General features: G+C 41.2%; 1 protein-coding gene across 1 annotated transcript; it reads right to left on the bottom strand.

Moving 5' to 3' along the window:
* Positions 1-396: 396 nt before the first annotated feature.
* On the bottom strand, positions 397-8981 carry LOC124669474 (uncharacterized protein At2g33490-like). The gene is made up of 11 exons (XM_047206093.1): positions 8669-8981; positions 7095-7167; positions 6895-6972; positions 6233-6294; positions 6044-6112; positions 5837-5865; positions 5538-5745; positions 5238-5453; positions 2699-2752; positions 1049-2015; positions 397-627 (listed from the first exon to the last, which is right to left on the bottom strand). The coding sequence occupies exons 1-11, from the start codon at positions 8780-8782 to the stop codon at positions 617-619; spliced, it is 1881 nt and encodes a 626-aa protein (XP_047062049.1). The 5' UTR covers positions 8783-8981; the 3' UTR covers positions 397-616.
* Positions 8982-14276: the final 5295 nt, after the last annotated feature.

Here is a 14276-nt window from a genome sequence, read left to right as displayed (position 1 = left end):
GTGGTGGAATTCTTCGAAGGGCGGAGCGGTGGCAAGTCATCTTTGTTCATCTTTGTTCATGTCGAGCTGCCGGTGTTGGCATTATTTTCTTTTTTTCTTTCTCTTTTGTTCTTTTGGGCTTTGGTTGTGCTACGGCCCCAGCATGCTTGTTGTATCGGTTGATTGTTATATTAATATAGCGGCGCAAAAGCCTATTTCAAGGAGTTGCGTAAGTGCAAAACCAATCTCATGGTTTGCCATGCATATTGTGCTCATCTAGCTCTACCGTGTACTATTTATTTAGAAACAACAAAGCCCAAATTTGGTTCAGGGCGAATAGAACCTTACTATGCCAAGAGAGTATCAAAGCATTTTTCATGTATATAATTTGTACGTCAGCATAATTCATGCTTGATGTAAGTTCGAGCCCAGAATGATTTAGTAGAAAGTGTGTAACTGTTAAATAAAGATCCAAGAAAACGGTTAATATCTTCCATTAGTGAACTGAGGTAAAATATTGCTCTTTATTTCACCTCCCTGTTTCACAAAAAACACCAAGACTGTTGAAGGAAGCCTACAGTGCAAACTAATTACATACAAAATTACCTACACTATAAACAGGTACGGGCGTGAGCACTCACGAGGTTTCTGCAATTAAAAGATAGAATACGGTTAGATATAGCATCAGAAATTGTTTGTCGTATTTGCTAAGTACAGATTGAATATGTCTAAATGTTTTAATCTTAAAGAGAATCATAAGGAATGGGTTAGATTGGATGTTATCCACATTCGAATAATACCATGATCTAAATGCTTTCCCTATTAATAATCATAATGTGATGATTAAAACTAGTAAAAACGAAACAATTGCAAAGAGCTGAGACCTAAAAATGGGAAGATGAGAACGACATGATCAGAAACAATAACTTGTGAAGCCAACGTTTCATATATAGTTCAGGACAGATTGGATCTTTCAAAATAGGAAAAGTGATCTATGGTGGAGATAAGAGATGCAATCATTATTTACACTTTTTTTTTGGAAACGCAGTATTGAGCAGTTACTACTTACCCTTTATCCTTCGGTTGTCTACTGTTGTCTCTGCTGTTGATTTGCGGGAAACATCTGCCAAGGATATAGGTGTCAGCGGGGGCGAAGAAACCTCACTGCTCTCTCTGCTATGCCTAGACTCCAACAACTTATTTGCAGTTAGAATAGGTGTTCTTTGGCTGTTTGAAGGTATAGAGTAACTGCGAGTCATGGCAGCAGGTGGCCGCGGAAGCGGTGATGCTGTGTGTGATGGTGGGGACGCACGGGTTGGTACATTAGGTATCTGTCGCCTTGACACCAGAGGACCAGAATATCCAACCAAACCAGGACGGACAGCATCTACAGATGCAGGAGGCCTAGGAAGCTCATGAAGCTCACTAATTCTGGGGGATGTTATTGGGAGTGAAGTGATCCTAGGAACTTTTGGAGCCACAGATGGCTGCCAACCTGGTCCGTGTGATTTTGTTGACATAACACGAGGAGGATAGTTTATCGATGCTCTATGACCAGCAGCTGAAAACATGGGCTTGCTTAATCCTGCTTTGCTTGGAATTGGGCCAGAAAAAGATTCCCTCTTCATTTTCTTAGAATCTGAAGTTGAGTAGGAATAAACTAATGGTGATGACATCCCCTCGGTACTTGATGGCTTCTTAACAGGTCCGCTATACAATGAGCTCGGCTTGAAATCTTTCACCAGTGGAGAGGAATGCCACAGATTTGCTGCCATGTGTGATTTCTCAGGTTTATCTGGATGAGGTGATCTGTTGGTGCCTGCTGAATTGGAGTTCTTATCATCAGCTGGTGTTGGGAGTTTGTAGGAATAATTTGTTCTTGATTGTAGTGGACTTGAGAACATTGGAGAATTCAACTTTCGAAGCCTCGCAGATGGATCAAGTACATTCTCTGCAAAAATTGGTGCTGATTGAGTACCAAACTCTGGTTTCACTCGCGGAGCTGCAAAATCTGTCTCTATTTGCTCGGCAGATTCCTGTGGATGAATGACAAATACAAATAACTTCAGGAAATGCTTAAAATATAGAGTCATCCGACATAATAAATAACAAAGAGCGGGAGTATGAAATATTCAAACATCAAACAAGGACTGGAACCAATGAAGGATGCAAGGACCATACGCAAATCTCAATCTAATTATCAACATTACTTAAAAAATATACAGCAAGAAAATTCAGATTCACATGCTCCATCAAAGTGATATTAGACCAATTTAATAAAGGGCGTACCCAGTCAAGGCACAGTCAAGGCACACACCACTGACAAAACAATGGTACTAATTTGTAGGCCAAAACAGATAATAACACTTCCCTTCAAACAAGTGATCTATGCAGATAATTATGAAGTTTCACTGCTATTGCTATATCAGAAAGAATTATCCCCCAGAATGTGTGAATTTACAAACTGAACTTCATTTCAAACAAATTATCAATGCCCAAAAACACTCATATCCATAAATACAATACTGGATAAGGCAGTTAGCTAACATGGAAGAAGATCCACTTATGCTTCACCTAAAGTCCTAAACTATACCATGCAGCAGCACTTACCCTTGCTACATATTCACTCAAAGAATGCTTGTAGCCATGCAAGAGAATGGACTCATTGACAAGGAATAAAATGGGCAGCATCTAGCATGACTAGAAGTTGAAAGATTACCTGCTCATGTTCCTTCAGAGGTTTCGAGGGACTCGTCATATTAGCCTGGTCCAACTACACACAAAACAAATGGTGTTCAGAATGAGGATAAGAGAAAAGAAAGATATAGAAGGAAGTTCTACATACTTTAATCAAAACATGAAATGTGGAAATGAAAAATGCAGATAAGCAACTGTTATACGTCCACCCAAAAATGGAATTGAGCTGGGCTGCCATTAGGACTTAGGGTTCGCTGGGCTGGGTCATTCACTTCATAGGAGCACAAGACCTTAGCTAGAAAGGAGCATACCAGATCAGAAGAATGGCATTCCTCTCGCTTGGCTCCTCTGCTCATGTCTTTGATTCTGCTCTTCCACCAATTCACCACACTTTACCCCCAAATATGGAATGCTATTCTAACCAGCTACGGTGGACAATAATAGCAACATATTTTCGAATAAAATATAACTCACTGAGCTATAGCAGAGAAAATATTGTTTAATTTTTTGAACGTCACCACAGAATATTAAACAAAACTCGACCAATAGGCACTAGCACCTGTGTAGTTAGAAGAAATAACCTCTGACAATGAGCACACCCATGGAGTCTAGACCTTGAACCTGAGTGGGTTGGCCACACACTGGTGCTTCTAGCCAACGTGTTTTCATAATCACTGCACGGCACTCATGTGTCCCCCCAGAGACCCCAGTCCAAATAGCATGCGCTGAACTCGAAAAGTGCTACTCCCTCCTACCCATATTAGTTGTCGCAGATTTAGTATAAAGTGGTACTAAATCTGCAACAAGCAATATGGGTCAGAGGGAGTATTAGAGCCCAGGCTCCCTGGAGTCCTTTTCAAAAAAACAATGAAAACTTAATTTCAAGGTTTCAAACAAATTCAAAAAAATATACCTGGTTGTCGTCAACCATGTACACTACGAGTGTGCAATTTTTTCATGTGAAATACCTTGTATTTTAAGCTCATAAAAAAAAATTTGGACAAATTTTAGAAGATTCAAAAGTGGCACTGTTCATGCTTTCAGATCTGTATTTTTGTCATTTTTGCTAATGATAGAATACAAGGTATTTCATATTGAAAATTTTACACACGGATAGAATAAATCATTGACTACACTGCTATGTTTGTTGAAATATTTTGAATCTTTAAATTTGAATTTCCCGAAGTTCTGAAAACCGAGCTCCATGAAGCTCGTGTGCTAAAACGATACACTCGCGCTGAACTGGTATACACACAAGTACAGACTTGCTTGGGCTCCTGTCCTCTCCTCTCCTAAAATGGTTAATCAAGCATCAAGCAATGTATATTTCTCGCTACACTCAGAAACACTTCCATGGGACTGACCCCTGAGCTAACATAATTTGAAACCCATACAGGCCACCACTAATGATCTGGAACGGTCCACAACTGATCCTACAGTTACCACAGCTTATCTGTAGCCCGAGCCCAGGCTTTTTCGAAACTGTGGGTGGCTCAATTGCCCATGGTAACATAATACGGTCCACAAGACAGGAAGTAGAACAAATCCAAGAACTGGATCTGTGATTGGACTCACCATGAATGGCACTTTGAAAACCAACTTCATAATAGTTAGTTCTGTTATCCCAAGTAAATAAATTAAGTTTGACCAAGTTTGTAGGGAAAAAAATCTACATCTACAATAAAAAAATCAATATCAGTAGATACACCATGAAATATGTTTTCATTGTGTATTTATCTGGTATTACAGATGTCGACTACAAATGTGGTCAAACTTTCAAAAAATTGACTTACAACAAGACTTATATGCCTTATATTTTGGGAAGAAGGGAGTATCACTTAATATTTGATTAAAAAAAAATATCAGTAGCATAGGTTTTACTGATGTGTCTTCGGTTTAGAGATTTTTTTCCAAGAGATCATAATTATGTGTCATCCCACCTCATTCCTCCTGTTTTATTAAATGGAATAAAAATTCTATAAGAACATGGGCCATATTGGCAGGAACAGGCAATTCACATGTTAACACCACGCCAGGGACAGCGCCAGGAATTGGTGTTTAAATCGGCTCACGGGTTGGACGTTGGAACCCATAGATCACAAAAGACAGATGTTGTGATCAGCAAGTAGAAGTCTTAGTTGGTTTGTTAGTCTAAACAGTCATAACTCTAGAAAATGTGCACTATATGGAGAGGATGGATGTAATCTTTTGTTCTGAAGCAATAAGAAACCTCATTTTCCATCGCATTTCTCCCTTCTCACCCCATTACCCAATTGTGGGCCACTCTCCAGCGTCACAGCATCAAAACATTGTGATAGGTAGCGGGCCAAGGAGAGGGTGCCAACCTCACATGACAACCTGTTACCTCTTTATACTGAAAATATCTAAAATGAATAGACCATGCTATCAAACAAAACTGGAGACATATATAACTCTTTCGAAAGTGCTTTTATGGTGAGATACTGAACAGTGATCTAACACTAAAAATGGCAATTGATTAAAATTGAGTAATGAGACAAAAATAAAAATTGAATGGACCAATTGGAGAAGGTAGAGCTTACATCCATTGAACTTCTGGAAGCAGGAAAGTTTACCCCGTAGTCAAAACTCAACTCACTGCCATCACTATGATTGTCATGGTAAGAGCTGTAATCATCATTATCAGTGTCATCATCCAGTCCACTAAAGTGATAATCAATGTGCTGCTTCTCGGCAACTGCTTTTACATGAGGTTCTAGAGCTTCTAGATACTTTAACCCTCTCCTGAAAAAACTCAACTGAAAGTTCAAAGTGAGATGGTTATAGCATATACAACTGCATAAATCCTTACCAATACTTTCTGTGAAGAAGGGTTAACGTACCTGAGCAGCATGATGGCGAGAAGCCTGTGTCAAAATACTTAAGAATTGACCTTGCTTCAATGATTTCAAGCGAAATATGAATAATGCTGCATCCTCTTGGTACTCGAGAAAGGATGCTTGCAGTTGTTCTGGGGAGAATGTTTCAACTTTGGAATGTCTTGATCGTCCTTTCTCTCTATAAGCTGCCCGCAAGGTCTCATACTCCTCTCTGAAGCCAAAATAAAAGGTGGCAGTGATCAGAACTTGGAGACACTGGAGTGATAAGATAGATATGACACAATTCAAGGTAAAGTTTGTACCTTTTCTGATCACATTGGTCTTTCATTTCCTGCAAGGGACAGTGCGTCATGGTCGCATAAATTTAAGTAATACTGAATGCATTTTTTTTATTTTCAGAAATGATGATAACTACAAATATGAACAGTAAATTAACAATAACCTTACAAAATTTGAAAGGTAGGAATTTATTTATGAAGTCGGTTGAACCACAGTTAAAAAGTTCAAACCTCTACAACTTGTAGCTCCTTGAGAAGTGACTCTGATGGGTTTGTGATTGTAGTTATGATATTTGTACGCTAGAAAAACAACAAAGTACTAGTCAGAGTATAAGAACATTAAGGACATGGAAGATGGAACAACTATGATGACTTCTAGGACATTTTAGTTCAGTTTAATAAGATAGAAAGGGAACTTACATAGCTATCCACAAACTTTTGTAGTTCAAACTGGGCCTTTCCTAGCATCATCAGTACTCTTCCTGCAGGTAAAGACATGTGAATAGAGCAAAAAACACCACATATTTCTATGACTAAGGAAGTAGACCTCCAAAACAAACAACACAAAAAAGAATTGCTCCTGGTATTTATTGAAAACCTTTCTTTCATGGATGGCAGGAGCTCTGCTCATTCTATTAGAAGGAAAGGAGGTTTGATGAAAACACAAATGAACATCACACACAGAGACAAAAAGACATCCTCAACCAACATCATCAACCCCACTAAAGAACACAGGGGCTCTCGCTACTGTAGCCTCTTTAATCATGCCGGTCAGTGTTGTATCGCTACTCGATCCTAGCGCAATCACGCCCACTCCTCCTTACTGAAAATCAGACTATCATCTTGTTCGATACAAAAACATAGGCATAGAGCTACAAGAACACTTATGTGTAGAAAATAGAGTATCAACATGTATTTTTCTCATGAAGGATTTCACAATTTTTCAAAGAAAAAAAAGTAACACTAAAACATAACAGACTTGGTTTTAAATGAAGAAATGGTCTTTGCTGCAAGAACTGCTAAGAATATATGCTGCCATGCACATTTCCACATAATATGTGCTTATAGATAAAACGACTCACCACTGTCATCATCATCGTAATCAATTGCGCTTTTCTCAAGTAAACAAGTTCCCATTTCTTCCATAGCTTCTGCAAACTCTGCGGACATTTCATCACAACTAATTATGAAAGTATTACGCGAGCACACGCTCTCTAATGGTATGTTGTGGGCACCACTGTTCCATTGAAAATTACTTACTGCAGGAAATGTTAGAACATACCATATACACTATTTGTTGTTGCAGCTGCAGCCGACAGCAAGCTATCATAACAATTCCTCATTTCTTCCATCTCCTGCATAATAAGAACCTCACATAAGTCAAAAGTACATCAGGGCAAAGGGTGTGTTACAGAAATTGTGTTTCGGTCAGAATGATAACATTAGCACTTATTACTGACAGCTGAACGGTTGCAATATCAAATAGAAAGAAAAAACTATTCTGACAGGAGTTTGGCAATATGCATCCATTTGAATACACTGAACAAAAAGCTAAGGTTTGGCTCATGTCGCACGGACATTTGAAGCTACAAGGGCAAAGTGAGTCAAAAAAAAATATTACATCATACTACTGCTATAAGATCCACTGCTTGATAGCAACATGCCACATCGGCGAATCGAATGGAAGTTGCAGCCTTGTGGCAAATAGAATGGGCACGAAAAACAAACCAACCCTACATTGATCATACTAAAATTGTCTCCTTCATTATTCGCCCTCACATGCAAAAGTGTCACTTGTGATTCTTAGCCCAAAATATCATAAAGACGAAATAGATGAAAAACTCCCTCTGTCCCTACTTACATGGCGCCCTCACCTTGCGTAATTTAACTTTGACCATCAATTTGACCAATAATACATGAGACATGTGTCATAAAAGTTATGCCATTAGAAACTTTTTGCGAATACGAATACAATGGTATAATTTTTGTAGTCAAAGTTGAGCATCGAAGTACATGTGTGCCATGTCATTAGGGACAGAGGGAGTAGAAGACTTCTTAAAGATTAAAGAGAAGACTGCACTCTCATCCAACAAAGTACTGTACACTAGCCATGACTTAAAGCCCGCAGTCCCTTTCAAGCATCTACTAAATGCTTCAATAACTTTCCTCCAAACTGGCCTACATGACTACATTGATGTTCAAACGGATGCCGGCATGACTCGGCTCTCCTAAAATACAAAATGCATTTTGATATCGATCTTGAATATGACAGCCAGCAGCCAATGATAACTAACAAATATAAAAATTTATTCCATTAACGACTTTGAATTGCTGACTCTGAGACCAGTTCCAAATACCAGCTTTCTCCAATCCAAGCCGCCTGCCGTAGACTTTGACCAGTGGGACTGAGCCAAGCCACAAAAATCAAATGCGTGTGACAACCACAATAACACATAAAGCAATCGACTCCCACAGATTTCCCATATTATAGAAATAAAATAATGCGATTAAATGGTTTCCAGTATTTCATTCACACAGAACTGCTGTTCTGTTTTCATCCTCATCAAAGATAAAAGAAGAAAAAAAACGAAAGAAGACGTTTGGTTGGTCTCTGTATCCCTCGCTGGAGTTTTAATTCCCTTGGATCCCACATAATGCCAACGAGCAGGAAAAATTCACCGGAACCAACGAGGACCGACCAAATTCATACAAATAAAAATAAGAGGCAATATCGCAACTCATCGATCGGCAAAGCCTCGTGATCCGATTTACGCGCGTATCCACATCTAAGCAGCGCGCCATAATCCCACCCAAAAATAAAAATCCGTAATAATCAGAAAAAGGAGTCGGCGAAACCTGGGCGGCGTCGACGAGCTCGTCGAGCTTGGCTGGCGGCGGGCGCTGGTCCTTCCTCTCCTTGTGGTGGTGGGGGAGGGAGAGGCCCCGGAACTTGCGTAATGGCGATTTCATCACCTTGGTCGTGAGAATCCAGAAACCGAATTCGCTACCTCCAATTCGTGGCCGGACCTTTTGCTCCGGCGATGACTGGAAAGAGGGGACGGGGGAGAGAGAGAGAGAGAGAAAGAGGAGAGCTTTGTTTGACGGAATGGATTTTTCGGAAGACTAAAAATGGAGAGAGGAGGGAGAGTCTGATGTCGTGCCGATGCTACTGCTGTTTTGGTAAGGCAAATAGTTAATGATTTGGTCCATGTTTGACCCAACCTAAGGACTTTGACCAGGGAAAGCGAGAGGATATACTCCTGCAGTCCTGCTGAATATAAATAAGGGATTTGCTGGATATCAGGGCCTGATACTTAATAAGTTTATAAGTCGAGTGCTTAGAGATTCGGATTTGGGGCGTGCTAGGCGTCCCCGGGGGATCAAATCCCCCGATCCCCCGGGTCACGAGCCGTTCGATTGAGTCAACTCAGCAAACGAGTCCGTCCGATATACTGTAGAACATGCACGGGAGAGAGTAACTTCTCCAGCTCCACAACATGGGTGGTCCCCACCATCCACATGCCCCGCAAGGAAACAGGAAAAGAAGTAGGTCGTCGTCTTCGCAAGGGCATCGAGCCCCGCAACCAGGAAAAAAACGACGGAAGTCCGGCGAGACTGCCGCTGCCACTCGCAGCACCTCCGGCAAGGGCGGGCTAGTAGTACATCCTCCTGCCGCTCGTACGATGGTTCGTCGCATCGCCGCCGCCTCTCGCAACCACCACAAGGAGCCATGGTAGCTATGTAGATGACCGCTCGCAGCAACCACGACGAACCTTTGGTAGCAAGGCCAGTAGCCTTTTGTAGCGACGCTGGCCACCGCTAGCAGCAACCTCCTCCACTCGCCGGCAGTGACTACCTCGGTCGCTGGTAGCAACGCCGCCAGCTCCCTTGCAGCAAGTCCGACCGTCCTTCGTAGCAAGGCCAGTAGCCTTTTGTAGCGACGCTGGCCTCCGCTTGAAGCAACAGCCTCCGCTCGCCGGCAGCGACAACCTCCACTGCTGGTAGCAACGCCGCCACCCCTTGTAGCAAGCCCGAGCTCCCTTTGTACCGATGCCGGCCGCCGTTGGTAGCAACCGCCTCCACCGCTAGTAGCAACTTCGGGAACCACTTTGCAGCAAGGACGGCCGCCACTGGTAGCAGTCGTCTCCCCCGCTGGCAGCAACGTCGGCCGGCGATGGCAGCAACCGCCTCTTCCAACCGCCCATTTCTGCAGCATGTCCATGGCGGCCACCGTCTTCACGAGATGTGCGCGGGGGAGCGGCGACTCGCAGCAGCGGCGCGACATGCAGCAACGGTCGGCGGCGCAACTAGCAACAACGGCCGGCGGCGCGAAGATGGAGGATTTGGGGACGACGCGCTCGCAGAGGTGGAGGCCGGCAGCGGGGCGGCGCGCTCACGGAGGTGGTGGACGGAGGAGGAGCCATGGCGCGCTCGCATGGAAACAAGGAGGAGGCAGGAGGAGGGACAACGACGGCGTGTTGCCGTGGTGGTGCGAGACGCAGACGCGCTGGAACAGACGAAGAAGAAGATGTGTGTGGAGGAGATGGTTCGGGAAGGAGATAAGGTGGACCCACTACTGTAACTGCCTGGACACGCGTCACGCGTAGGAGGCGGAGGAATAATCGCACGATCCCCGGGGGGAAGGCAGCGTTTTCCTTCGGATTTTGTGCTTGTAGATTCATGTTCTGATTTTTGATGTGTTTGTGTTGTTGTTGGCCCGACGTGTAAGCGGGCTGATTTGTTTTTGCAGGCCTCGCGAAGTGGGCTTTGTGGAGTGGGCTCGCGGAGTGGGCTCGTGGTGACGGTTCCTATTTACAAGGCGCTTTCTCTCTCCAATGGAAGAGCTTACCGCTCATTCCAGTTGCGCGTGTGTTGCAAACGACATATTTTCAGTTGCATGTGGGTTGCAACTGAGATTTTTTCGGTTACATGTGGGTTGAGATTTTTTTTTTCCAATTACATGAGGGTCGCAATTGAGATTTTTCCAGTTACGCATATGTTGCAACTAAGAATTTCCTCATACATGTGGGTTGCAATTGAAATTTTTTCCAGTTACGACGTTGCAACTAAGAATTTTCCACTTACATGTGGGTTGCAACTGAGTCTTTTCCAGTTACACGTAAATTGCTACTAAGATTTTTCTTATGTCTTAAATGGTTGCAAAGATAAATTTTTTTCTAGTGAAAAATGCAAACGCACAAAACTGAACACCAAAACTAAAGTAGTACACGGCTTAATAAGCTACCGATGTCAGCGACTGAGACTTATTAAGTCTCGGGCGATTGATCTCTAGGCACTCCCTATAAATAACTGGGAATATATGGGAACAAGATGAAATACTCCATGGACGCGCATATACGCATACCAAGAGAAACTATTCAGAGTTACCTGTTTTTTTTTAACTACATGCATGATTCATCATAACATCAAGGTGGTTTGTAGATCGTTGATATCATGCTTTCCGCACGATCAGAGTTACCTGTTTTTAATATTAAAGGATCTTGATATAGAAGTGATCATATATAGGTAACACTAAGAGGTATTTATTTTGTAACATGTTTTTCATCATTTATTTATAGATAAAAGAACTACATAAGTAGTCTTATCATCCAATGTATGTTTTTTATCGAAACATTAGAAGTTGAAAGGTAGGACTTTATTTATGAAGTTGAGAGAACCATTTATGAATAAATATAAGTCTTTATCGATAATGTGATCAAAGTATGAATTTATTAAATGTTTTCCAGTGATCCACACTACCCTACTGGCTCTTGTCTCACTTGGAGATTGGGTAGTACGGGTCGGTTAGGAATATCCTAAATCTTAATGGGTTCACCCCTTATTAGCAACCCAAGATCATGATGAAGAGGGAGTAGTTTACCTCTGAACTACGAGTTTGTGGCAGTAGCTTGATCTATCTCTCTCTTGTTCTATCAATGATCTAGTACTATATAAGCTGCCTAACATGATTATGATCATCTATGTAATTCCAATGTTCAAGAAATCGTTAATCTTAACTTATCGGTCGACCTTAAAATGAAGATTAATCGCTTATTGGCTGATTAATCCATTTTATCAGTCGGTCATTTATCGGTTTTATTTTTTTATAAATCCTAATTTTCGACACTAAATTTTCTAATACGCTATGCAAAAAAAATATTGGAGCATTGCAAAGAAGTATTACCTTGAATCCTTGCATTTCAATCAATAATATTGGAAAATTTGAGCTAATGCACGATTCTACAAAACCATAGGACGAAAATATCGACTGTCATACCAAATTTCATCAAAATTTCACTGACAATCGGCCGAAATATCGGCCATGAGAGTAAAAATCGGGAGAAATATCGGCTCTCATGCAGAAAATCGGCCGAAATATCGTGGCGCGATAAATTGGCCGATATGTTAAAATCTTATCGGTTACCACCTGATTCACGATAAATCGGTATCTTAGCCGATTTATTGAATAGTGTGTAATTCCCTTATGGTGGATCTTTGTTCGATCTATGAGTTTACATTTGAGATTGGAATTCTATTATGTGTGAGTTGTATGAATAGATGCATATTATATACCCCGTTCTTAAGTGCTTATTTAGATCCAACTTGTATGAGAGAGCATGTCTGGGGGAACGTGTGTATTAGTTGAAGTAACATGGTGGTGGAGATTGAATAGTGACACAAAACCGTTAATTTATGTAATTACATTGTTCAAGAAATCGTTAATAGTGACACAAAATCGTTAATCTATATAATTCCAATGAATTTAATAAGAACAATTAAATGCATGTGTTAGATTTATACCCCCTCCGTCCTCAAATAAGTGGACATCTAACTCTAAACTTTGTCCACAAAAGAGTATACTCCTATCTTTCTAATGCACTTTAATTGCTTCTCTCTCATCGCACGAAAATCAAACCCAATAATATTGAGCATATCAATCTTTCACGGCGAACCAAAATAACCAGCAGCTAGGTAATTTGATCAATCAAAGATCAATCGCAAAACCCGAAGACTTCAGACGTTGGAACTGATCGAATCAACTCCCACGCATAGCAACACATTAGATCCTCAAGAGATCAGCAAGCAAACACAACGATATGCGCCCCCAAACATTGGGACTTTTCTGCTGTATCTTTTATCTCGAAAATTCAACCTAATCATACATATGGCAGCTGCCAAAACCCTTTATAGGGTGACTCCACGCACCTACTTGGTAGGGATAGTCCCCACGCCAACCTATTGGGCCAATGGCCTAAACACACTAGGTTTTGGACAAGCTCAAAAACCATCACACCAAAATAAAACCAAACTAAAAATAAAACATGGCTCGGCTGAAATAAAACACGGCTCAAACTTAACTCTTAATTATGCCTTTGGGGCCAAACTGAAGTAGCATTGGCGGTGTTTTGAAATTAGGCTTCACCTCATCTTTAGGAGGCACTTCAACCATGAATGGTCAAAACTTCAGAATATATGTAGGTGATGAAATAGCATTAGTAGTAGATATCCTCCCCTCATCACCTTGTTTTCTACATGCACTTAGCTCATTGGAGGAGAAAGAATTAAAGAGGAGAGATGCATCTTCCTAATGCATTTTTCACTCCACTTGATAATTTATCTTGGAAAACCCGCATGTACACTTATTTGTGAACGGAGAGAGTACATTTCTAGTTTTTTCTATATGTTCCACATAGTTAACTTTTAGCTATCATCTTATAATAGCGGTAATATTTTGGCGGCGTTGCATTAAAAGTTGATTTCCTCGACCTTGCAAAATCACTTCTAAGTAAGAAAAAAACATTTGAATTTGCATTTACTTATTTTTAGCTTTTATATGTTTATATACTAATTCCAAATATATATTTATGTAGTTTTATCACATGAGGAAGCTTACCACTGCATCCATATTAGGGGTGCATTGTAACCATTGAATCCAGATTGGGTTTGCCCATTACAGAAGGCTACAACATGTTGTTTCATACGGCTCCCTTGTTATAAGGATTTTTAAAATAATGCAGCAACCCTAAGAATAACAGTAAGTATCTATGATTATACACTAAAATAGTTCTATTTTGCTTTAAGTGTGTCACTGGTTCACTTTCCTATTTCGATCTAAGAAGGTCAAATGCATTATAATCCACGTGTTATGCTTCCAAACCGTCGCTATTGTGATGTTTTGAACCATGATACGTCCAAAACGTATCTACTTTCCCGAACACTTTTGCTATTGTTTTGCCTCTAATTTGTGTATTTTGGATACAACTAACACGGACTAACGCTGTGATGGCGTGTATTTCACACGTTCGTTGGGCAACCCCAAGAGGAAGGTATGATGCGCACAGCAGCAAGTTTTCCCTCAGAAAGAAACCAAGGTTTATCGAACCAGGAGGAGCCAAGAAGCACGTTGAAGGTTGATGGCGGCGGGATGTAGTGCGGCGCAACACCGGAGATTCCGGCGCCAACG

Source organism: Lolium rigidum, chromosome 7 (assembly GCF_022539505.1).
Source record: "Lolium rigidum isolate FL_2022 chromosome 7, APGP_CSIRO_Lrig_0.1, whole genome shotgun sequence".
Lineage (NCBI taxonomy): Eukaryota > Viridiplantae > Streptophyta > Magnoliopsida > Poales > Poaceae > Lolium > Lolium rigidum.
The sequence above is the reverse complement of the archived record's forward strand: the minus strand, read 5'-3'. Positions and strand labels throughout refer to the sequence as shown.

Bases quoted from the DNA above. Each gene is read 5' to 3' on its own strand.
- LOC124669474 (XM_047206093.1), bottom strand. From the start codon at position 8,782: ATGAAATCGCCATTACGCAAGTTCCGGGGCCTCTCCCTCCCCCACCAC. The intron at 6,973-7,094 runs GTATGTTCTAAC...AAATGTCCGCAG, and splicing joins AACAACAAATAGTGTATATG to AGTTTGCAGAAGCTATGGAA. The intron at 5,746-5,836 runs GTACAAACTTTA...TTTTGGCTTCAG, and splicing joins GACCAATGTGATCAGAAAAG to AGAGGAGTATGAGACCTTGC.